This window comes from Rattus norvegicus, chromosome 14 (assembly GCF_021556685.1).
Source record: "Rattus norvegicus strain SHRSP/BbbUtx chromosome 14, alternate assembly SHRSP_T2T, whole genome shotgun sequence".
Taxonomy (NCBI): domain Eukaryota; kingdom Metazoa; phylum Chordata; class Mammalia; order Rodentia; family Muridae; genus Rattus; species Rattus norvegicus.
This window is the reverse complement of record NC_141547.1, coordinates 88,321,534-88,347,788: the sequence shown is the minus strand read 5'-3', so window position 1 is coordinate 88,347,788 and position 26,255 is coordinate 88,321,534. Positions and strand designations below refer to the sequence as shown.

General features: G+C 42.2%; 1 protein-coding gene across 1 annotated transcript in view; it reads right to left on the bottom strand.

Moving 5' to 3' along the window:
- Abca13 (ATP binding cassette subfamily A member 13) overlaps positions 1–26,255 on the bottom strand; it is a 484,842-nt gene that overhangs the window by 424,831 nt on the left and 33,756 nt on the right. The window contains exons 6-15 of the mRNA XM_087584614.1: positions 23,125–23,288; positions 21,318–21,448; positions 17,699–17,832; positions 9,601–9,765; positions 8,082–8,281; positions 6,415–6,542; positions 5,558–5,658; positions 5,155–5,328; positions 3,239–3,444; positions 2,256–2,395 (exon numbers count right to left, since the gene is read on the bottom strand). Coding sequence (XP_087440740.1) covers positions 2,256–2,395; positions 3,239–3,444; positions 5,155–5,328; positions 5,558–5,658; positions 6,415–6,542; positions 8,082–8,281; positions 9,601–9,765; positions 17,699–17,832; positions 21,318–21,448; positions 23,125–23,288 — 1,543 coding nt within the window. The remainder of the gene's footprint in view (positions 1–2,255; positions 2,396–3,238; positions 3,445–5,154; positions 5,329–5,557; positions 5,659–6,414; positions 6,543–8,081; positions 8,282–9,600; positions 9,766–17,698; positions 17,833–21,317; positions 21,449–23,124; positions 23,289–26,255) is intronic.

The window sequence follows — 26,255 nt, the reverse complement described above, 5'->3', positions numbered from 1 at the left end:
AAAGGAAAATAGATGGAAAACTCTAACGCAAGGAGGGAAACTATACCCTAGAAAAACCAAGAAAGTACTCTCCTTGCAACAAACCCAAAAGAAGATGATTATTTCCTGCCATGTACTCCTCTTGGATGTATTTGCTTATTTTTGTTCTAGAGCTTTTAGGTATGTTGTCACACTGTTAGGCTATGCTGTGACTATGGTGTGACTGGGTAGCTTGATGTTCTTATGGAAATCCTAAGGTTTCCAGAATTGGGGATGTCCTTGACTCTGTGGCCTACTTGTAGGACCCATTTTCCCCTATGGAGTTGCTTTGACCAGGCTTGGTGCGATGTTATATGCCTTATTGTATCTTGTTACGTTTTATTGATGTCCCTGAGAAACGTGTTCTTTTCTGAGGGGAGACAGGGAGAGTATAGAACTGTGGGAGAAGGGCCATGTGGAATGAGGAGAGGTTGTGGGGAGAAGAAATGTCAGACAACATGTAATATGTGAGAGAAGAATAAAAATAAGAAATATTGTCTGGGGTTGGGGTGGTAGAGCGCTTGCCTAGCAAGCGCAAGGCCCTGGGTTCGGTCCCCAGCTCCGGAAAAAAAAAAAGAAATATTTTCTAAAGTATTTATTATCAAGTAGAAAGAACCTACAAAGTATAGAGCATGAAGCATTATTTTAAAGCTTGAGTTTACTGGTCTCCATGAAATTTCAGCCAGAAGAACTAAGAAAGGAATCTTGACACTATCCATCAGAAGGGAAAAATACCTTTAAGAGATTTTTAAGTCTAAATACAAAAGGTTACTGGTAGGAATACAACACTGAAGATTACAGGCAAAAATAAGGAAGAAGGAAGACCGGATTATAAAGGAGAATGGCTAACGTATGGGATCACCCAGTCATGAGGATGTTGCAAATAACCTAGCACTCTGAAGTTCCGAGCTCTCAGGGTATGGCCCAAAAGAGTTGTGAGATCTTTCTGTCTAGTGAGGCAAAGGTTTACAACCGAGATCCAGAGAGGACAACTCCCTGGCAGTCTGAAAGTCAGCAATTTGGAGAAGGAAAGAAATTAAACCAGAGGAAGAATAAGAAATTCCCATTGTCAGCTGTGTAGCTGAGAGCTACAATAATTACTGGTGTGGTAAGACATGCTTACTGGTACAATGGTGGCATGACTATCATGGGAGTGACCAATCGCTTCATTTTCTGATTGGATCTACCTTCTGCTCCACAAAATGAAACCCATACATATACTTGGCATCATTGTTGGGACAAGAACCTATAGCTAAAAAAGTCATCGGCTCTAGCAGAAAACCTAATACAATTGCTCGGCTAAATGGACATAGTATTAAACTAAATCCTCATGACATTATTATACCCATAAATAAGTGCACCTCTTCATCATTATCTAAAAATTTTCTATTTGCAGTAGATGTTGATGAACAGAGACACATTAAACACACAAAGCACAAGAATAAGAAACTACAAAATGCTCAGCCATAAAAGGAACATATATACCACACCCCCATCCCAAGGCTCAGAGATCATTTCAGAAAAAGGAGTAAAAAGAAGGTAAGAGTCAAAGATGGCTACACAGAAAGAGTGTCTTCTGGACTCAGCTTGGCGTTTGTACATATGAAGTCCCAGCAATTGTGACAACACACACAAGACCTGTGCAAGCTCAAGCCAGACCAAATAAGCATGGAGAGGCGAAGCAAGGCGCACAAACACACCTCTAGCCACAGCCTTATTGGCGATCGTTAGCTTCTGGGAGAGACAGAAAAAGTTTTCTCTAGGAGCCCTTAGTAAGTCAGCCATGCTCTGGTGAAAGACCACACAAACCAAGAGTACTTAGGCAGCACAAACTTGTCTTGAAGGATTTTTAAAAATTGCAAAAGGACATGAAGTTGGGTGTGGAGGAGAGGGAGGCAAGCATTGGAAGGGAGATGAATATGATCAAAACATGTACAAAACTCTCCAGGAAAAAATAAAATTACAGAATCAAATAAATGTTTTCATCTAAACAAGGACAATTTTGAGAGTGAATAAAATCTCTGTGAATACTACTGGATAGACCTGGCCAGACAACACAGGACTATCACAACTATAAGGCATCCCTGAACACAGTAACCGTAAGAGGTAGCCTCGTTTGGAGGGACTCCCACTTTAGGCTTCCCTCCATGATGCATAATGATATTTCATACTGCAACTCTATTTCACTAAGCGGGGAAAACACCACATGTTACTGCTGTTGAAACCTCCTGACTTACATATCAGACTGTTCTGGAAACTTCCATGCATGTTCACATATCGAGCCAATTCACACGTCTTCCTGATGATCCCTGAGATGATTTCCCAGTAGGACATTTGCTGCATGGACATTTGTACTTCTCCAAGTATGTGTGATACCCTGCAGCCAAGAGAATCCAGAAAGGAGAACTTAACTAACAGTTTTCACATTGATATGTGTTTATAAATCCACCCAAAGGCAATGCGTGTAAGTGTATGACAGTCCACATTAAAAAGCAATTAGAATCTAAATAGTTCACTTATGAATTCTTCTACCTTGATTTGGAAAAAGGAAAAACTACATGGCAATACATAAAACACAAAATGAACAAGTCAAGGAAAAAGCAAGAAGAAAATAAACACAATAATATAAAATAAACTTTGATGCTAAGAAGAAAATACATCCCTATTTGATATACTTGACTATGGACTTAATTTTTTTCCCATGTGGAGAGGTTTAATGAGAGAAGAGTAGAAGAAGAGAAGAAAGGCGGCCAGCCATGGGCACATGAAGTGGGGGGGGGGGATAATGGGGAACAAGAACAGAGAAGAACACAGAACAAGAGGGGTAAGAAAGGGTAAAAGGTGGTAAGATGACTGTGGACTTATTAACAGACAAAAAAAGTGGTTACTGATATAAAGTGTCATGAAATAGTAAAAAGGTATGGCTCACTTGAGCAGTCTCTTATATGGAAAATCAGCCTTGGTTACACACAGACCTGGGGATTATTATGAAAGCATAACAGGAAAAATTGTAAACAGAGAAACTGTATTATAGTTTTACTAATTTATTAATATTTTACTAACGTATTGCTGTTTTTAGAAGCTTTCTTATGTGAGCAATGGGTTAATCTCTTTAAGTATCTTCCCATTCTGCTCTTTAGGTATGAGCCATCACCAAGTAGCACCTGAAATCCTGCCAACGTCTAAGCCCTGAAAAGTTTTCCATCCAACACATACTTACACGGTGGAGACAAGCTGGTTCTCACAGCTGCCAGGAGAGACATTATTCTCAGCTGAGGCAGCAGCTCTTGGAAACTGGAAGACCCGAGAACAGGCAAAGCTCACTTCTGACAGCTGTGCCCCAAGATCCTGCCAGCCGAAATGCCCACCGTGTTCTGAAACTGACCTATTTGTGTGTCCTGCAATGACAGCTTGCAAACTACGACCCTTAAAAGAGAGAGAAAACACCGCCTGTCAAAAGTTAAGTAAGCCATTTTGTGTGAGCATTTGATATGGAGCCTCCCTTGCTCAGTGATCAAGATCTCCATATGGACTCCGGGACAAGGATTTCAAGGTAGTCGTAGACATGAACTTTTACTCAGTTGTTCAAAGTTGCATTCCCCAAATAAAACTTTACCCAATAATAAAGTAAGATTCTTTATCCCCCATGTGATTAAGCATCTAATAGATATTCTAGTGTTGTTGCCATGTGTGTTGGATGATCTCCCAATATGGTGGAGGAATGCTTAACAAAGTCCTCAGAGAATCAGACCTGATAAGCATCCTCGTGTTAACCCACAGTCCCTTGAGGTTGGGCTCTGACACCTTAGTCAAAAAATGCTGCAGAATGATCGGTACAAATTTCAGCCTGAGCAGTTGTCACAAACTTTGAAAACTTCTCTTCTTTCCCAGTTGCCTTTTTTAATCCTTGAATACCAAGGAAGCCCCACAACTTTACTGTCCAAACTCCAGCCCCTATACTCACAAGATCGCAGCTGTATAAGGAACAGCCATAAGCCTAAGATAACTCTACCTGGCTAAGCCTCCTCGGCCCGAGAGTCATGAAAAATTATAGAAAGTGTTTTATTTCCACTGATTCCATTTGGAATCGTTTGTTAGGACAAGTCACCCAACTTGTGTCTGAGAAGCTTTCTCATATAGCTGAAGAACCATGCTCGCCACCTACAGACCCCACTGAGTCCGTCCCAGTGCCCCATGGGCTTTCCCTGTGCCTGCATAACTTCAGGTATTCCTTTCTGTCTAACAAGCGACCTCTACGACTCTTCTTAGCTTCCAAAGTTTTCCTCTGCATTCAAAACACACAAAAGTCCTTGGGGAAATTCCCAGACGCTGAACTGTTGTGTGCTCATGGTATCTGCCCTGCTCAGGCCAGAGATGATCTTCATGTTTCTATACCTCTTGGCTTGCATTGTAAACGCTGAGAAGACGATGCGTGGCTTGACTATGCACATACTCTTATTTCTGCTTTAATTTTGCTCAGCATCATTTCCATTTAACTGGCTTTATTATTTCCCTAAGTTTGCATTCTAATGCATATAATGAAGAATTTTTTTAAGAGACAGGTAATGGCGAGAGGAGCAAAATGATAAACACGAGAATATTATACATTTTAATTCTCAGTAAGAAAAATAAGTGCTGAGGCCGACATAATCATTTTTCAAAACATTCCATAGTCTGTGTGAATGTTCAGCAGGGTTGCCTGGATGCTAGGCAGTGACAGGGGAAGAGAGTCAGGGGGAAGAGAGTCACTTCCAAATCCTCTCATCACTAAAAGCCATGGCTACCAGCTGCTAGACATTAACTGTTACCAAATTCACTCTGTGCTTTCCTTCCCATGTGCAACTAGGATAAACAAAGTGGGGGAGAGACCAGGAAGCCTGAGAGGCAGATGTGTATTTTCGGAAATTTGCAGTACTCTCAGAGGTTGCCAGCAAGGTTGTGGCAGTATGTGCCACCACACACAAGTAGTCAGGCAGGAGAGAACTGAGGAGTAGCCACCATTTAGGCAGCAGCATCCTTCAAGCGATGGCAACATTTGCACGGTCCAAATTCCAGGTACAGCATTAGCATGCTGGGTGACTTGCACTTAAACCGGAGTCCAGTTGGTGCTGCAGGAGAGATCCAGTGGATACTTACAGCACCCTTCACTGCTCGGAGCAGCTTATTTAAAATGCTGGTCTCATTGAAGGAGGGGGTATGGCATAGCACTCCCCAGACACTCCTCCAGAGGCTGGCGTTCCAGGTGGGGAGGGGAGCCTCCTGAGACAAATGTCCATTCAGGCAAAAGGTAGAAGCATTCTTTGTCAACAGCTGGAAATATAATAAGGATGAGAAGAGGGGACATTTAGGAAAGCTCGGTGATGCTCCCCGTGGAATCAACTACAAACAGAAACAGCCACATTAAAGTAAAGCCCAGTGTTTTCAAGAAACCTGCTCATCGTCCTTATGTCATCAGAAAAACTCACAACAGGTAAGGCTGAATACTGCTTCGGGTTTTTAATGTTTTGTAAGGGAAAAATGGTTTGTGTATAATCTTTACCTGGTTTAGACCCTGAAAGAACACATCCTTTTCTAGTCTCCATCCTTCAGACCCAGCAGGTATAAAATCCCTTGCTGACCTCTCCAGGTAACTGAGGACTTCTGCAAGACAGAAATATGTTTCACCCTCTATTCGGATGAGGTTTCTCCCATCCTTGATATTCACCATAACCATGAAAGAGTAAAGTGAATTCAAAAAAACATGAATTTCAGCGAATCCAGCCTGTAAAGGAAAATAGGAACATGATAGAATGTTCTGTTATCCTTTCTGAGAACTCAGTAGTGTGGGTGCTTTGTTGGGAGAGCACTTGGCTTCTAAAGCAATGCCCCCCTTACACTGTCTTCCTCTCTTCTCCCTAAAAGGGTGAAAAGGATTTAGACCATAAAAGCAAAGTGTAACCTTGCCTTCCTCGAACTAGGGCAGAAGGAACACCTGCCAGGCAGTGAAAGTTCACAAAAGGACATTCTGCACTCTTAGAAAGCTCTCAATCCCATGCAAGTTCTACACAGTGCAGAGGGCAGGCAAGCAGAGAGAGGCCCTTATGCACAGTGTCCTGGGGACATCTCCAGACTGACAGTCATGGGACTGGTGTCAGTGAGAGAGTTAAACTGTCCCATGAAATTGCATGACCCAGACCACACTGAGGCTCTGCTAAACAGCAGAATGTGGCCTTCATTGTGACAGCAGCATGGCATGTTCTATGTGACACACCCTTGAGGATGCTACAGCAATACGTAAATGTATACAAAATCAACAAAACTCAGCTTGAAACTTTATCATTTCACCAGCAAGACACAAAAAAACACTTCCACTTGGTCCCAGTCAGTGAGTGACAAAGAAAAGCAGAGCTGGTTCACCTTGAACAAATTGCAAGTCCTGGGAGACCACGTTCCTGAGAACAGTATCCAGCAGGGGCAATCTCTTCAGAGATGGCCATGGGGACAGTTCTGACAATGCATGCTGCAACTTGTCCAGATCCTGGAATCTGGGGGGCAAAAATAAGCAAATGCATCAATTCAAGAGATGAAGCCAAAGAAAACATGAATTGAGCTCACAGACTAGAAGGCCAACTTCAGTGCCTAGCTGAGTTCTTGACGAACTGCGTTGTGAGTTGTTGGATCTTTTAGAAGACAGGTTCAATTTAAATATTCTCTTTACCTCCAGAAATGTATGAAGCAGGTGAAAATTGGGTTGAAGTATCATCTTATTTTTACAAATATTTGCATTGCTGGGAATGACCATTGATGCCTATCAATCATCCCAGACCTTGGCAGGCCAATGCAGGAGGATTGTGAGTTCAAGGCCAGGTTGGGATACACAGGGAAACATACTTTTTTTAATGCCTTAAAGCTTACAGTTATAAGGCACAGAAAATTAATTTGACTTTCAAAATATTGACCCATCAAAGGAATAAAAAAAAAGCATAAAAGACCCATCAAAGAAATCCTGCACGGGATAAGCTAACAGTCTCCAAGATCAAAGGAAAAAATATAACTTTTAAGGCTGCTTGACTCTCCCAGAGCTTGAGGGGTGGGGCCAGCTATTCAACCTGGGGTCTCCATTAAGCATGTTTTGTAAAGATGGTCACCTTGAAAGCCTGCCACCACTGAGGGCAGAATCTTCAGCAATACCTATCTGCCTCTGCATCCCAACTTGGGGGCCTGGGACTGCAGGAAGAGACAGAGGCTCAACCCATGGTCCATCAAGGCTCTTGTCTGTTAAAAAGGATAATGGGTGTTCGGCTCAAATGGATGCAGATGACGATGAAGACGAGGCAGTATGAAGGAAGCGAGTGTAAGAACTGAAAACAAGAGAAGGCTGGAATGAAAACAAGTGTGGGAGCGTGAAGAACCATATGCAGGTCACAGTGGGGGGGCAGAGCTGTCAAGAGCAGCCAACTCCAGACTTTCTACATCTTCACGGGCACACAGTGCATCTTAAACCAGAAAAAGATTGGCCAGATAAAGGACAAAAGATGAGAGATGTCGGGGTTGGGGATTTAGCTCAGTGGTAGAGCGCTTGCCTAGCAAGCGCAAGGCCCTGGGTTCGGTCCCCAGCTCCGAAAAAAAAGAAAAAAAAAAAAAAAGACAAAGACATCAACCTGAAATTCGGGTCAATGATGGCTTCTCCAGTGTGACTGTGTTGCTGTAAGGTTACTTACTCTGCTTGCTTGTTCATTTGGTTTCGGTTGATTATTTTTTGAGACATGGACTCTTGCTACTGAGGCTGGGATGAACTCCTGAGCTCAAGAGAGCTCAGCCTCCTGAGAACTGGGAGGAGAGACGTGTGCCACCACACCTGGACAGTTCATTAGACAGCTTTACATATCCACATCCATGTCCAGATAACTGCCTAGGTCTATCCCGGCAATATCCACAACAAAAGCCTTGGGTTGCCCATGTAACTTGGCAGCCCTGTTCAGCTGTACTTTCACAGAATTTGTTTCTAACGGCATCATTACACATTCCTACCATGTCAGTGTCATCAAACCTACTCACTGGCAAAAGACATACATATGCCTTACATCTGTGGAAACAGATGGTTGTCTCCAGGGCCATCCACTGCCAAGCTGTCATTCAAGATGAGCAGGGCCGTGTGCAGGGCCTCCACCACCTTCCATGACTCGCTCTGCTGTTTAAACTGGTCCCTAAGGGCTGCCAGACTGTGGCTGGTACCCGCAAGCAGGTTCTGCCGCAGACTACCTTGCTGCCACTGGTCAAACACCTGCAAATTTAGAAACAAAAGTAGACTATCAGTCACATTAGAAACACTGTGCTTAAGAAATAGTAAAAGACTATTTTCAAATTATTTTTTTTCAATTTCTGGTCAATCAAAATGTCTATTACAATTATACTATGATTTCATGACTGCTCAAAAATAAAGGTTATAAATGTCAACGGGGGACACCCCGCTTATATATTATTCCTCTATTCTTTTTATCATTCCTTGAAAAGAAATGAGAAAAGCTAAAACTCTGGATTTCATTTCAAAAGATCTAACCTGAAAGTTGATCTTTGAAGACAGTTTCATGAAATGATGAGCTTTAAAATATGTCCTGTAATTAATGAGCAGCTGCTGAACACCACTTCGTGACGGGTCTCAGAATGATACACATAAGGCAGCCAGCACTAAGGTCATCATCCGTGCTGTACAAGTTGTCTCATGCCCAGGTCAGACAGTGAGGATATGCATGATGTAAATGCAGGTAGACGGGTGAAGGCTGGACCAGCAACCTACATTAACATCTTAAATGCTGGTTTCCTCAACACTGTCTCTTCATCATTGCAGTGATGAATAAGGTGCACACTATCAAGTGAACAGTTGTGTGTATTTTCCTGATGATTTATTTTATCCAATACATGCTACTCTTACCTTTATCAGTCGTGCATGTTTGGAAGGGATGAAGGTTTTATCAGGGTGAGTTCTCCAGGGCAAAAGGATGCAAGTAGATGTGACATTTGGGTGGTACTGTGGTAGGAGAGTGCCCTGTTCATAGCCATGTATCTCAAGAAACAGCTGTGCACTATCCAGGGCTATGGTGAGCTTTTGAAGCTATCAACTTTCTACTCATCAAGGAACTCTTCTATACACCAGCCTTGCTTCTCGGAAACACACATGCACACACTTTTCCCTTACATCTATGAAGACAGTTGGTGTGCCTTTAAATCAGTCATTATTTTTGCATAATATTTCAAGGAAAAAAACATAGAAAGCATGAGTCAAAAGTAATGTTTGCCTAACTTTTGGTCAAAGTGGCCCGAGGGATCTCACATGCCAGCAACATGAACATGATACACAAAATTTGAATTTAGGAACCTCTTAGATAACAGGTATGTTTGTGCATGTGTCAAATATTTTTGGTGTCTTGGGCTGAGAGTTTGATGAGTTAAGGCTGTTCAGTGCATGTGAGAGGAGATCACAATGACCAGATATGGAAGTCCTATGGTCGTATCCCAGGAAAAGTCATAGAATAACATAACAGATTAAATGATGTGAGGGGCAAAGAACCGCAGGACTCAAAGCATCCAGACATGCAACAGCACCTGTCCATAGAGTTTCGGCCAACTGACGGCATGGATGATGTAGTTCTTGACTGCTGACCACTTGGGATGACAGTCTGCCTGGTAGCTCCCGCTCTGTGCTTCGTCCTCAGAAGTATTGGACAAGATGGAACATACCATCCTCTCTAGGAAGCTGTGTGTAGGAATCTAGAAAGAACATAAGAAACACTTAGACGTGAAGCTGGTTTTACTGGAATGTTTTCCTTTCAAAATAATTCCCCACTGTTGCTGATCGAACACTGGTATCACTAAAATGTCTGGGTTATTTGTTCTGAAGGAGGCCTCTAAGTTAAGGACAAAAGTAGGTCCTGTCCTTTTGGTATAGCATAGAAGCTATCACCCACAAGGTGACAATGTGATGGAGTAGAGCCTCTGGTGTGCGCTACAGTTTGGAAGTGGTAGTTTCCAGAGGACCATAGTATGATAGTAGGAGGTGACCTTTAGAGATGAGGCTTAGCAGGGAAAAATAAGATCATCAGGGGTGTACTCTTCTGCAGTGTTTTGGGACCTGCTTCCCTTCTCGTGTCTTTGCTTCTAGGCCACCATGAAGTAAATAGCTTCCTTCATCACGTCCTTCCCACCGTGTTGTATCATCTCACTGAATACCCCGAGAACAGTGGTGCCAAGGAACCTATGATACTCCTGAAACTGAGTCAAATAAACCTTTCTTCCAGTAAGGAGATCAAAATCTCAGGCCGCTGCTGCAGTCATGGAGAGATGACTCGCATGGGAGCCAATGAGGTCGTGTGGAAGTAGCTGTCATGCTAGAACTGATGTGTGAAGGGGGTGTTTGATGAGCTTGTCATTCATCTCTTGGACTGTGTAAGGGCACAGTGAGAAGACATTGTCATAGAACTAGATGGTGGACTTTAACCAGACAGTCCCCTGGTACCCTGCCCTTAGACTCTCAGCCTCCAGAGTTATGAGAAAGGAGTTCCTGGGGCATAGCTCCCAAGCTGTGTAATTTCAACATCAGACTGGACTAAGACAAGGGCCATAATCAAGGAACAATGAAGCTCCTTTGTTCATTACGCACTTTTCCTTAGGACTCAGATGAAAATTATTCACATATGACTACCAAAGCCACCGAGCCACTTGGGGTTTTGTTTTGAGAATTTTTTTTCCACCTGAAAGTAATATCAAGGTCATGTATCACGTTAGAAAGATATGGCCATGTGGCTGCCTAGATGTTCAGTCTGTGTAGTAAACAGCATAGTATGTGCAGACTGCAAGCTCCCATTGACAGGCCCTGTCACAGAATCTGAAGAAGGCAAGGGAGCTCTGAGGCTGGAGTGAGAAAACTCATAGCACAAGGTCCTCAAGGAATCATGTTGTGGAGACGAAAAAGATCGATATAAGTATAAAAGATAAAAATACATCCCACTTCAGTCCAGGGGCAGTATATAGTAACCCCTCCCAACAGGCACAGGAAATGTAGGGACATCAGTCAGACTAGACATGGAGAGGACCTGAACACACAAACAGGAAACAGAAATTCACAGACTTTACAAAAGTGGGAAGTAGACCCACCGACCCTGAGGTTTCCGAATCCTAGCCCCCGGGGCTTATGAACATTTTAGGTTGAATAACTGATAAAATTTGAGGTCACAGATGGAATTGAGGTGTCAATTGGCCAAATAATAGATTACCCCAATTATCAAGTAGGCTTAATGTAATTGCAGAAGCCCTCATTACCAGAATCAGTAGGCAAAAGACTATCAGAGAAGTTGGATAAGACAAATCCTGGTAAGTTGTTGACTTTCCAGACAGAGGAGAAACTACAAGCAGAGATGATGGCAGCCTCTGGACAATGGAAAAGTTCAATAACGCAGGCATGGGATGGGAGATGTTGAAAAGTCCCAGAATGCATCACTCCAAATCTTTAGCATAGGAGTTATTTTGACGTAGTCGGTAGTGCAGGAAAAGCTTCCAACCCTTCACCCTATCAGAAAGTCCAGTAGACGACTTCCTGTTTAATAGAGCAAGCTTCCATTCACACACATGATGTCATACTAGGAAGAGAGAATCTGTCCTGCCCACTCTGCTCACTTAGAGGCACAAGATTACCTCTATCCACCAGAACCTGCCTTGTCTTGTCCATTGTTTCCCTCGCTTAATGAAGGCCTACACCCTGTTGTGTGTTCAGACTATGGCCCTGCATAAACCTCAGTCACCAGGTCGCCTCCTCGACAATGTCTTTGTCAACTGCTATGCATACTTACATAGTGAAAGCTGGGTTTCTCTAGCCTTTTTTTTTCTTTTACTTTAACTTGTAAGGATAGCCACTGAACTAGAAGGCTAAAGGAAGGACGTTTTTCTCTACAACAGTATCTAGGTCCTTCAGAAGAAATTCAATCCTGAAGAGACATTGGTTTTGGACCAAGATGGCCCACGTTGGACTTCCAACAACAGTGTCTAGGTGTTGCTTTGAGCTGTTTCCAGGCTCTATGCTGTTGTTCTCACACTGGAGCAGAAACAGGTACTGTAATCACATGGTATGCAGTACCTGTAATGTTCTATATCCAAAGAACTTATATCCACACCAACAATTACATTATGATCTTTCCTGACTATTTTCCATTTAATGTTAAACTCAGAATGATTGCCTTTCCAATGTAAAAGTCCTATCATTTTACTTGACTATTATTGTAACGTAATGACAAAATGGCACCATAAAAACAGGGAATGGAGTAAAGGACAGACTACTTGGGCTTCATGTCTCAACTACAGCAGCTATGGAACATTTTGACAGCCAAAATCTCAAGTCAGGTAAGATAGTTATACTTCATGAAATGCTTAGATCACACAGTGTATGGTGGTAAACCAAAAGGCTAAACCCACTGGGCCTCTTGGGTTCACATAGCTCAAGAGGCTGGAGACGAGCAAGTCTAGGAATGTGGTCCTGACATCATCTTGACATCTGATGAAGGCCTTATTCTTCATCAAAACATCACACCAAGTGTTAGCTGGCCAGGTAGGGTAAGTGTAGCACTTAAATCTCTTCCTCCATTAATAAAGCTACAAATGTCATCATGACATGGAGTTAACCACCCCATGACTTTATCTAGTCTTAATTACTTCACAAAGAATTCATCTCCAAATACTATTTAAAAATTTATGGATTGACTTTTCAAAAAAAAAAAAAAACCTTGGGGTTAGAGCACTATGGTCAAAGCAAGGCTAATATATCAGGTAAAAGCAGTTACTCACAGGGAAATGGAAAAATCACAGGAAAGTAAGCTAAATCCTACCCCCACTATACTCCAATACTCCAAAAGGAGATAGCGGGTCTTCACTGAGTATACAAGAAAAGCCCTATAGCTGGGTCTGAGAAAAGGAGGTTGACAAACCAAGGATGCAAGTGTGTGCTGTTGGACCTGCTGCAAAGCAGAAGGGCCTCCTAATTGTCTGAGGCTCCTGAAAATGGGTCTTCAGACAAAAGACACCCAGAGAGCCTCTGCAATACCCATATGAACTATATACTAAGGGTGGGCTAAGACGACATCTTTATTTCTTCTAGTTTAGTAACTGAGGCTTGGTGTCAGCTAGCCCATCTCCTCTCATACCAGTTTTCTCTTTGCCTGGAGAATCCTCCACATGTCTGCTCCACCAAGTCTAATTTTCCTGCCCAAAGCTATACTCACTGGTCTAGTTGGTGAACCTTACATCTCCACCTGGTCTGGCCTGGCTTCTCAAGCTGATGGTTCCCAGAGAGATCAAGTTTATATCATTTTTGAACCACCTGAGTCCTGAGATAAAGTGATAAGGAAAGAAAGGGCCGTTCCTAAGGCTGCTATGTCTAAGGAGTTAGACGTTCAGAGGCAGATTTCAACCCCGCTCCTAGCTACCATCCCCCAGCATCACTACCCAGCTGGCTCCATTGATATATAGTTGTCTCTCTAGTCCTATGGAGCACTGATGCCAGGACCCTCCAAAGATTCCAAAGCCCACGAATGTTAACTTCTTTCATTCAAAAGGGTATGGTATTATGTATAAAAGCTGCAAACTTATGCCTAGATAGTTTAACTCATTTCCAGTGACTTAAAATAGCTAACACGATGTGAGTACTCTATAAAGAGTGACTATGCACTGTTTGGGGTGTGGTGACAAGGGACTGCACAAATTCACATGTTATCTCAAACTTTGGATCTGCAGGTGAATGTGAAATGCAGATACATTCTTTTTATTTTTAATTGGATATTTTCTTTATCTACATTTCAAATATTATCCCCTTTCCTGGTTTCCCCTCCGGAACCCCCGTATCACATCCCCCCACCCCCTGCCATCATGAGAGTGTTCCCCTACCCACCACCCACTCTGTCCCGCTTGTCCCCTATAATGAAGCATCAAGCCTTCACAAGACCAAGGGCCTCTCCTCTCAATGATGCCAAGCAAGGCCATTCTATGCTACATATGCTGCTGGAGCCATGCTTCACTCCTTGTGTAGTTTTTGGTTGGCAGTTTAATCTCTAGGAGCGCTGGGGTGTCTGGTTGGTGGATATTGTTGTTCTTCCTACGGGGTTGCAAAGCCCCTCAGCTACCTCAGTTCTTTTTCTAACGCCTCCATTGGGGGCTCCATTCTCAGTCCAATGGTTGGCTGTGAGTATCTGCCTCTGTATGTGTCAGGCTCTGGCAGAGCCTCTCAGGAGACAGTTATATCAGGCTCCTGTCAGCATGCACTTCTTAGCATCCCCAATAATGACTGGGTTTGGTGACTGCATGTGGGATGCATATCCCCATGTGTGGCAGTCTCTGGATGTCCTTTCCTTCTGTCACTGCTCTAAATTTTGTTTCCATATTTCCTCTGTGAGTATTTTGTTCCCCCTTCTAAGAAATACTAAAGCATCCACACTTTGGTCTTTCTTCTTCTTGAGCTTTTATGTGGTCTGTAAATTGTATATTGGATATTATGAGCTTTTGAGCTAAGATCCATTTATCAGTGAGTACATACCATGTGTGTTTTGTGATTGGGTTACCTCATTCAGGATGATATTTTCTAGTTCCATCCATTTGCCTAAGATGTTCATGAAGTCACTGTTTTTAATAGCTGAGTAGTACTCCACTGTGTAAATGTACCACATTTTATATGTCCACTCCTCTGTTGAACAACATCTGGATTGTTTGCAGCTTCTAGCTACCATAAATAAGGCTGCTGTGAACATGGTGGGGCACGTGTCCTTGTTATATGTTGGAGTGCCTTTTGAGTGTATGCCAGGAGTGGTATAGCTGAGTCCAGGTAGTGTAATGTTCAATTTTCTGAAGAACCTCCAGACTGATTTCCAGAGAAGTTGTACCAGCTTGCAATCCCACCAATAATGGAGGAGTGTTCCTCTTTCTCCACAGCCTTGACAGAATCTCTTGTCACCTGAGGTTTTGATCTTAGCCATTCTAACTGGTGTGAGGTGGAATCTCAGAGTTGTCTTGATTTGCATTTCCCTGATGACTAAGGATGTTGAACGTTTTTCAGGGGCTTCTCAGGCATTCAGTTTTCCTCAAGTAAGAATTCTTTGTTTAGCTCTGTATCCGATTTGTTTTATATTGGGTATTTTTTACTTACATTTCAAATGTTATTCCCTTTCCCAATTACCCCTCTGGAATCCCCCTATCCTTTACCCCTCTCCCTGCCTCTCTGAAACTGTTCCCCCACCCACCCTCCTACAACCTCCCATCTCCTCATCTTGGCATTCTCCTACATTCGGACATTGAGCCTTCACAGAGCCAAGGGCCTCTTCTCTCATGGATGCCCGATAAGGCCGTTCTCTGTGTAGCCCATTTTTTCTCTCTCTTTTAATTGGATATTTCTTATTTACATTTCAGATGTTATCCCCTTTCCTGGTTTCCTGTCCATAACACTAACCCCTCCTCCTTCCTCTCTATAAAGGTGTTCCCCTCCCATCCACCCCCCCTTACCATCACCCCGGACAATCCCCTACACTGGGGGTTCAATCTTGGCAGGATCAAGGGCTTCTCCTTCCATTGGTGCCCAACAAAGCCATCCTTTGTTACATATGCAGTGGTCAGTCCATGTATAGTCTTTGGGTAGTGGTTTAGTCCCTGGAAGCTCTGGTTGGTTGATATTGTTATTCTTATGGGCCCGCAGGCCCCTTCAGCTCTTTTAGTCTTTCTCTAATTCCTCCAATCGGGGTCCTGTTCTCAGTTCAGTGGCTTGTTGCTAGCATTCACCTCTGTATTTGACATGCTCTGGCTGTGTCTCTCAGGAGAGATCTATATCCCGTTCCTGTCATCCTGCACTTCTTTGCTTCATCCATCTTACCTAGTTTGGTGACTGTATATGTATGGGCCACATGTGGGGCAGACTCTGAATGTCCATTCCTTCAGTCTCTGCTCTAAACTTTGCCTCCTGATCCCCTCCTATGGATATTTTTGTTCCCTTCTTTAAGAAGGAATGGAGCATCCACATTTTGGTCATCCTTCTTCTTGAGTTTCATGTGGCTCGTGGATTGCATCTTGGGTAATTCAAGCTTTTGGGCTAATATCCACTTATCAGTGAGTGAATTCCATGTCCGTTTTCCTGTGATTGGGTTACCTTACTCATGATGATATTTTCTAGTTCCATCCATCTGTCTGTGAATTTCATAAAGTCATTGTTTTTGATAGCTGAGTAATATTCCATAGTGTAGATGTACCACATTTTCTGTATCCATTCCTCTATTGAAGGGCATTCTGGGTTCTTTCCAATTTCTGACTATTATAAATAAGGCTGCGATGAACATAGTGGATCACGTGTCTTTTTTATATGTTGGGGCATCTTTTGGGTATATGCCCAGAAGAGGCATAGCTGGGTCCTCAGGTAGTGCAATGTCCAATTTTCTGAAGAACCTCCAAACTGATTTTCTGAGAGGTTGTACCAGTTTGCAATCCCACCAACAATGGAGGAGTGCTCCTCTTTCTCCACATCCTCACCAGTATCTGCTGTCACCTGAGTTTTTATCTTAGTCATTCTGACTGGTGTGAGGTGGAATCTCAGGGTTGTCTTGATTTGCATTTCCCTGATGACTAAGGATGTTGAACATTTCTTTAGGTACCTCTCTGACATTTGATATTCCTCAGCTATGAATTCCTTGTTTAGTTCTGTACCCCATTTTTAATACAGTTATTTGGCTCTCTGGAATCTAACTTCTTCAGTTCTTTGTATTTTTTGGTAAAGATCTTTTTCCAATCTGTTGGTTGCTGTTTTGTCCTAATGACAGTGTCCTTTGCCTTACAGAAGCTTTGCAGTTTTATGAGGTCCTATTTGTCAATTCTTGATCTTAGAGCATAAGCCATTGGTGTTCTGTTCAGGAAATTTTCTCCAGTGCCCATGTGTTTGAGGCTCATCCCCACTTTCTCTTCTATTAGTTTGAGTGTATCTGGTTTTATGTGGAGGTCCTGATCCACTTGGACATGAGCTTTGTACAGGGCGGTAAGAATAAATTGATTTGCATTCTTCTACATGCTGACCTACAGTTGAACCAGCACCATTTTTGAAAATTCTAATTTTTTTCATTGGATGGTTTTAGATCCTTTGTCAAAGATCAAGTGACCATAGGTGTATAGGTTCGTTTCTGGGTTTTCAATTCTGTTCCACTGATCTACCTGCCTGTCTCTGTACTAATGCCATACAGTTTTTATCACTATTGTTCTGTAATACTGCTTGAGGTCAGGGATGGTGATTCCCCAGGAAGTGCTTTTATTGTTGAGAATAGTTTTAGCTATCCTGGTTTTTTTGTTTTGGGGTTTTGGTTTTTTTTTTTTTTTTTGGTTATTCCAAATGAATTTGCAAATTGCTGTTTCTAAGTCTATGAAGAATTGAGTTGGAATTTTGATGGGGGTTGCATTGAATCTGTAGATTGCTTTTGGCAAAATGGCCATTTTTACTAAATTAATCCTGCCAATCCAAGAGCATGGGAGGTCTTTCCATCTTCTGAGATCTTCTTCAATTTCTTTCTTCAGAAACTTGAAGCTCTTGTCATACAGATCTTTCACTTGCTTGGGTAAAGTCATGTGGTGGGGGCGGTGAATATATTCTAGAGTCACTCTAAGGATGCTCAATGCCATAGAAGAAAACAAGTGTGCATACCTCCTCCCGCTTGGCTGAATAATTCAGGATGTGTTGCACTTGAAGGTCATTGAAACCAAACTGGTATCTGAGATCAGACTGGACTTTCTGGGGATCCCACAACATATTCTTCAGGGACAGGTGGTAAACTGTCTCTGCAAACACAGATGATTTATGCATTAGTTATTTTGATATTCAGATATGCCTATAATAATAAACAAAATAATATTTTACTTCTAAATGAATAAAAATAAACATAATTACCATTGAATATCACTTGGAATAAACAAAACCATTGGCTGGAGAGGTGGATCAAAAGTTAAGGGCAGGGATTGGGGATTTAGCTCAGTGGTAGAGCACTTGCCTAGCAAGCGCAAGGCCCTGGGTTCGGTCCCCAGCTCCGAAAAAAAGAAAAGAAAAAAAAAGTTAAGGGCATTTACTGCTCTTGTGGACAATCTAGGCTCAGTTCCCAGCACCCACATGTTGGCTCACAACCACCTGTAACTCCAGTTTTATGGGTCCTGATGACTGCTTGGCTCTATGGGCACCTAAATGCACATGATACACATAGACTCCCTCAATCTTACATACAGGTATGTGCACATGCAAATACACACATGTAAAATAAATAAATAAGTTTAAAGAAGAACAAACAAAAGCCAATACAGTTATCATCCCTCATGTGCACAGGACATTTTGCAAGGTCCCTAGTAGATGCCTGAAAACATACATAATCAAACCATGGACATAGCAAATTTTTTCTATCTACACATACCTATAGTAAGGTTTAATTTACAAAGTAGACATAGTTAGACATTCAAGTGATGAATAATACAATAATAATATGCCTCAATAAAATTTCCAAAATACAAATTCCTCTTTGTATTTTGAGGCTACCATTAAAAAAAATGTTACTTGAACAAATGCATTTTTGTGCCATGACAACTGATCTGATAACCAAAAGTTCTATCTGCTGCTAAATGATTAATATGCAGGCAGTGTATACAGTATGGATACATGGGACAAAAGAGAGATTACTGTTCAAGGTAACATGGAGCAAGAAGAAGTAAGATTTCATCTCGTTATTTAAAATCACATTCCTATAATAAAATAGTTCTTATGCCCAAAATATGCTGTTTGCAAGCCTGAGTTGTAAATATGCAGCCCGACTGATATCACACCTCATTAGAATTAGACACAGAGTTCCAGAAAAGCACAGAAAAAAAGTGTCAACAATCTACCAAAAGGCTTTGGGAAAGAAAGCTGATGTTCTTGAAAACTGAAGGGCAATATGATTCTGAAATTTGTAGCTGAACAAGGCCATGTTCAGAGCCTGTGAATTAATGTCAGGAAATCACGTGACTGGGTCTCCATCCTTTTCCTCCATGCACTGTAATCTATTCGCCAGGAAAAGCATTTTTCTTGGAGGCAGGAGAAATGAAGACAATTTTTAGCGGTCTCTAGAAGTCTATTCTGTAATCATATTTCTAACTCTGACTCAAATGGATATAAAATTGTTTTAATTACATCCTTTAAAGTAATTATATCTCCAATTGTAAGCTAAATTGAATGTTATAATGTGGACGATTTGCACAAATTTCTGCTTCCAAATGAGCTTGCTAAAATTGAGGTCACAGAAAATCTTTCAATGTGGTGTTTTAATATATCTCCTACCCCACCTTCAGTCTTTCATTCTGGACTTAAGAAATAGCTTCTGGTAGAACTAAATTGATATAAAAATTAAGTTGATCCTTAATAGCCTAGCTTCCTTCATACAAAAAAATAATGTCAAATAAACCCATGTTCTCCATGAGATTCTAAGTCTCAAGCAGCAAACAGAATTTGGGGTAAGGGAGGGTATTTTGAAGGACCATATTGTGTTAGGCTAATACATACAACAGGAGGAATTTATCTGGGTCTACAGAAATCTCTGTGAAACTAATACTTGGTATATCTCAGGACACTGAGCCACCAAAAGTAAAAGGCCAATGGGAAGTGTGACCCAAGACTTACCTGTCTCCAGCTCTTACTTACTCGTGCCTCAAGAGCATTCCTGACTCTATTGCTCCACTGGCCATTGATGCTGGACCTGGCTCCCTTTCTGAGCCCACCTTTGCCACTCCATGATATACCTCAGACACACTGACCAGTGAGCACTGTCCACTCCTAGCAAGCCCTTACACGTCAAACACTGCTCCTTTTTTCTGGAAATGCTCCTTGGTCATGTTAACAAATTCTAAATTTTTTTGAAACTCTCTGCTGAAGCTGTTTCAAAAAAGGATATGCCGATCCTCCCTCTCTGTGATTGGTCTCTGTTTTTTGTGTTGGCATCTTTTGTTCCTTTACAAACATAACATCTCTGAGTGCAAGAACCATTCCTTACTGGTAACTATGATCCCAGTTACTTGGGAAGCCAAGTTTAGAGGACTACATGTTCAAGACCAGCCTAAAAAAAGCTGATTTTTAATGTAAAGTCACTTTATTGTAATCAATTCACCAATAAAATATTATGCAGTCAGATTAGCCTAGCCACTCAAACAAATACTTGTGTAAAAGAAAAAAATTAAGTAGAAGGAGGATGCTAAAGATATGTTCAGATGTTCAAAAGTGAATCCTGCTGGGGCCTAAGACCTGAGTTACTTAAACTCCCATTACCCATAACCAGTGGATCACAACCGCCTCCCACTCCAGTTTCAGGGAATCTGATACCCTCTTCTGACCCCTATGGGTACTACACTCATGTGTGCAAGCCCACACACATATACACAGAATGAAAATAAGCTATTTTTAAGTATTGGGTTATATAAATATGATAGAGTTTGTGAGTGATGTGTGAGGCTAAGAGGTGGGGAGAGGGAGGGAGAGAGAATCAGAGACAGAGACAGAGACAGAGACAGAGACAGAGACAGAGACAGAGACAGAGGGGGTAATGTTGGTGGAGTGGCAATGTTGGGGTGAGTGGGTTGGGAATGGTTAACTGATGAGTAGAGAGGTGGGTGGGCAGATGAACAGCCAAGTGGCTTCAATGGTTGCAGTCAATGATGATAAGTGCTAAATTCTAACAATACTGTCCTCCCATTGCACTTCCCATAGAAAATTAAACAAAGAAAGAACCAACAGGAACCAATTTACACGTAAAACATTAAATCCAATGACAACTTAATAACGTTCAAGCCAAGAAAATAGGGGGTCCCACTTCCTTCCCTGTAAAGGGCTACTTATTACATTCACAATAGTGTGCCTTCTTTGAATGACCTCACTGTTTCCCACTGCCTCCAAGTCCACTTACAGGGGACTAGAATTCCTTCCCAATAGGAGCTTTAAAAATGAAAGGATAAAATCACAGAATAAGTGGTCTGTCTGAACTTAAAAGACAACTTACAACTTAAGGAATTTTTTTTAAATCAGTTGTTTAAAATATAAGTGTAATTCTTATTAGCATTGACTGTAGAATTTTGTCAGTTGTAGAAAGTCAGTTTGGACTTGCAAATTTTAATCGTATGGCTGTCTTACTAGCAGAAACTAGCAGTTGATATTTTAATTAATCAGTTCTTTAAAGGTCCCTGTGGCTCTGTCTTGCTAACACATATTCCAAGAGTGGAATATCCACAGTACAGCCCTGGCTCTCAGCGTCTCTCACCATTGACAGCTGCTCCGTGCTGCTGCAGAAACCTCAGGGTGGAGACGGTCACATTCAGAACATATCTAGAAACCTGGGGGATGGTCTGGTGCAGTGGCAGCCAATCCAAATCTCCCAGAGATGCTAATGAACTAGAATGGAAACAAACCAAGCAGAGTGAGTTAGTTAGTAGTCAACCGAGGAGTATCAGCTCCAGACATTCCTATTGGCCAGACACCAGCCCTGCTCAAGGATGTTGTCAGATACTAGGTGTCAGCATTCTGCTTAGCTTAATGTTACCTTAACTCCTTGGGGAGGAGAATAAGCAGAAGTGAGTTCTTTTCTTGGAATATTCCAGAGTGGCTTTCGCACACACACATTACTTCAGAGTGCTCTGGGTCTTCCTGCCTCTTTTGGCAGCTGACACGGCCAGACAGAATACACAATGTGAAAGAAGGATGAGCAGTTGACTGGGCTGCCTCAGGTTCCCGTAGTCAGCCTAATACCTGGAGACCATACTATGTTCCTACCCAGGGATCTAAAAAGGGCTATGCATCCTATCCAAAGATCTAAAAGGTTCATCAGTCAATCAGTGGTTGTCAAACTCTTTTACATAGTAAGAGGCTTTGGGCATGGGGATCAATAGGAATATAATATTCACTTTACTTTTAAGATGACAATATTTTATAAATCATTACGGTTACAGGTCAGAATACACTTTCAGCTGAAGGGGAAGTGCATGCGTTTTAGCAGCATGAGGCTAACACCACCAATAGCATGGTTCGAAGCAGGTAATCTCCATGTGTCTTCTCACTAAGAAGATCTCTCACTGCAGCCGTGTGACTTTAGGAGAATCCCAAGACTTTTAAAAATCATCCCTGAACCCAACATCACTTGCAAGTAATGCCTACTACAAGAAGATTATTTTGCTATTATAGAAAGAATACGGAACAGAAGTGAGACCCACAGAAGATGACCCTGTCAGCCGCTCTCAGAGCTTCTGGTCTGAAATTGTTCCTCTCTCTAAACACCCTGACTATTCTCATTGTCCACGCCTGATCAGTCCAGTGCTTAGAGAGACAGGATACAGGAAGGCTCCTTACAGCTCTGGCCAAATACTTAAGACTATGAAATGTTAGAATGTGCTTCATGCTCCGGCACCAGTGAAGCCCATCATAGTTCAAAAGGCATAGCAAAATTTCAGTCTGGTCCTCAGATGAGCTGTGTTCCAGAATGTGAGGCCTAAGAGACAGGCATCCCCATAACACTCAGCCATGTCAGCATTGCAAGGAGCTGTGTATATGTGTAGCTGAGTTAATAATTTAATGTAAAAATCACCAGTTGAAAAGTTGGAAGCCCGGTATATTGCGTACAGTAGGGTTAGATGCACTATACTTGTTAGGTTGGCAAGACAATGAGCCTATCAGGCTACATGATGTCTTTGGTATTATTGGCTAAAATAACTATATTTGTGTCACTTTTCTAGCAGTGAAAAACCCTAGAAACAAACATCAAGGCTGATGGTAAGGTTATTAAGTATAGTGTTTTATACACTGTTTTGCCAATGATCATTTGAAGATGATACAAGCCAATAAAATGTTAATCAGATAATGTTAACTTTCTAATGGTTGAAGATGTTCTAAACAGCACCACTGCCCACAGGGAGGATATGTATTGTGGATGGGGAAAAGGCAGAGTGTAAGAGCTCCAGATGCCTTAGAAGGACATTACTAGGATGTCGTTTATGAGAATATTGCCCAGTGACACATTTTGCTACTATAACTATGGAGATAATACACATAATTGCTTGTTGTTGGTTTTTGCTTACTTCAAACCCGCCTGGAGAAAGTGTGTCACAGCACCCATGCTATCTTCCAAGTGAACACTGGACGTGTGCAGTCTGGGCAGTGAACGTAGAAAATCCCAAATATGAGGCTGCTGGTGAAGGCTCTCCAATTTTGATATCACATCCTCAGTTTTATTGAGATCCGTCTGATAGAAAAAAAAAAAGAAAACCAAAGTTTTCCTATGTAATGAGACAGAGATAGACAGACAGGATGCCTCAAATATGTGAAAAACAAACTCATGCCTAACTCCTCAGTATGTTCAACAGACAAGATTTTAAAATCATTATTAGGTTGCTTCTACTTTTAAACTTTTGAAATTATAGAAATTCGTATGTCTAAAATTAAGTATCACTAAAAAACATGAGGAAAACCTCCCATTTAAAGTAACTGTAAACTATCAAACAGAAAAATATGAGAGAAGAAAAAGCAGCAAAACAAAAGAGTGGAAGGGATAGAAAAGAAGGAGGCAGGAAATGAGAGGAAGGAGGGGGAAGGGAAGCAAGATTGGCTGTCATGGGCACCACCTATGTGGTACCCGGGAGGGCTGCCCTGAGTGCCAGCCCTCTTGATGGATCCTCTCAGGCTAAGTTTGCTTCTTAGAGGGAACACTTCTAAGAGTGTTTCTTAGAAAACACTCTCTGCAAGTGCTTGGTGTGGAGCGCTGCAACAAGGAGGCTGGGCTCTCAGGCAACTGCTGGCCTAGCTGAGGCTAGATTAGATTGTCAATGGGAGGTGTTAAGGCTAGATTAGACAGCCAGTGGGAGTGTGGGCTCCTGATGGCCTCAGGGACAGCTTTTATTCCTGGTCTTCTAGCCCTCTGCATATCCTCCTGGAACTGTATAAGCTGTCTCCCCAGCCATTCCTAGTCTCTCCCAGGAGACAGGAATCACACTCCACCCCCTTGCTCTATTGGAACCTCCCTTGTCGTGGGAGCCTCCCTGTCAGCATCACCCACCTCCTCAGGCTACTACTTAAAGTGGCTGCTGCCCTGATTGGTTCCTCCACAGCTCTAAGGTAGCGGACCACCTCATCTCCTTAACAGTAGTTTTGCTGGGCTTCCACACAACTTTACCTCCGTCTCTGCCTCTTCCTAGATTCCCACACCTTTTCAGATACATCCCCTGCCTCATCTCCCTCTGTCCTCCCCACTCTTCCTTCATGTGTCGCTTCCACCCCAACACCTTCCAAATCCATGCGCCTATCCCAGACTGTTTATCTCAGCGGCCAGTTTGCGTCACCACACTCTCCGTGACAGCACCACCTTGATGGACCTCTAGTATGCCCAAGTCAATCTCCTGATTTTTCCGCCCCACTTCCTTCTCCTCAACACACCAAGAGAAACTTGCCCTGACCTTTCTCTACTTCAGTAAATGGCCATTCTGCACTTCCAATTGCTGAGATAAAGCACCTAGAATCACTTTGAGTTTCCCAGCTCACGTTCACTCAGAGATTCTACTGGTTATGTTTTCTAAATATATCAAGAATGCCACTAGCACCTACTTTCTTTCTCCAAATGCACGGCTGCATTACACCTCTGACACACATAGGTACTGCATAAGTAACTGAGCTGATTCCAAACTCTACTTTCACCATTAACAACCTATGGCTCAACCCAGTGACACAAAAGGTCCTGTAAAGACTTCATGCATGTCTCGCCCCTCTGAACAGATTACCCCAAAGAACATTCCACTGGAAATGAAAATCAACACGAAAACCAAACATGGTAAAACATGCTGGGAATCCCAGCACTGGGGAGCTGGAGAGGTAGAAGTATCGGGAGTTCAAAGCCATCCTTCATGGCATGGAGTGTTGGAATCCGACCTGGGCTATTTGGGATTCTGTCAAGGAAGGAAAGAAGAAAGGACAGAAGGAAGGAAGGAAGGAAGGAAGGAAGGAAGGAAGGAAGGAAGGAAGGAAGGCAAGGAAATATATCAGGTGATATGACATCATTACCAAAATTCTATAGCAAAAACATAGCATAGACCTAGAGTCCTTTCATCATAACAAACTGTACTGCTTTGCTGCAGCCACACTTCAGCTCAACATATGCACGGCCTCAGTGTCTGCATAATAATCAGACCATGAATATGATGGCAGTTTCTACTTCCCACGGTTTCTATGGTCGTTTTCCCTGTTAACTGTTGATTGTATAGAATATCAACATCTACTTACCCTCGTTTTGAATATTAAAATTATCATCATTATAAATAACCCATTTATGCATGAAAGGCTTTAGAGTAAGAAAAATTGTCAGAAAGGCCACAAAGGTATCAAGCTCTTTGTCAACATTGATTGTATCCATCTTTCATTGTCACAAGCCATCTGACATTTAGGTGTGCTGCTCAGCACCCCCTTAAAATGCTAATGTGACCATACCTCACATGATTAAGCTAACATTTTTAGGTAATTTCTGAACTGAGCTTGCATGAACCCTGATGAGCCCCTTTGTGTTATGACAATTTTAGAAGTTTTGTTTCTTAAAAAAAAAAAAAAACATTAAAAACGTGTTTTCATTTTAATCACAGGTGTGGAGTCATGGGAATGCTTCCAAATGACCACAGCAGCTGACTATGATTTGCCTCATGCTCTAGCAGAGGCCCAGTTTTACCAGCTGCTGGTAGTTTCTGCGGTTATATGATGTTTGAAATCCTGGAAACTTTCTAGAGGATACATTAAATGCTAGGCCCCTAGAAGTGTGGTGGGTGGTTGTTGGTCACTTAGGGAGGTTGCTTGTAGTTTGTTAGTAGCTATGGTCAAAGAAGAAACAAAAGGAAAGAAACCAGATCCAGGAATTTTCCTAACTCTTCTCTTCCCTCTATCCTTGTTTCTTTTCTGTCTAACGTTAGGGGATGAAACTATAGGGAATAAACAGCAGGAGAAGGAAAAACCTGCGAAGTAACAAAGGTCAACTGCACCTTTGTCCTGGTGTAGCAGTTGGGGTAGGTGTCTGGTAACAATTGGGTGTCATTTAATGAATGGACAGGACCCACCCAGAGCATTTTGACCATTATTGTTGGACTCTTACAATGTCTTACTACAAACACATTTTCATGAGCTGCAGAGAATTGTTCAGACACAATGCTACTTGAAAGGGGAGCTCTAAAATCTCCTG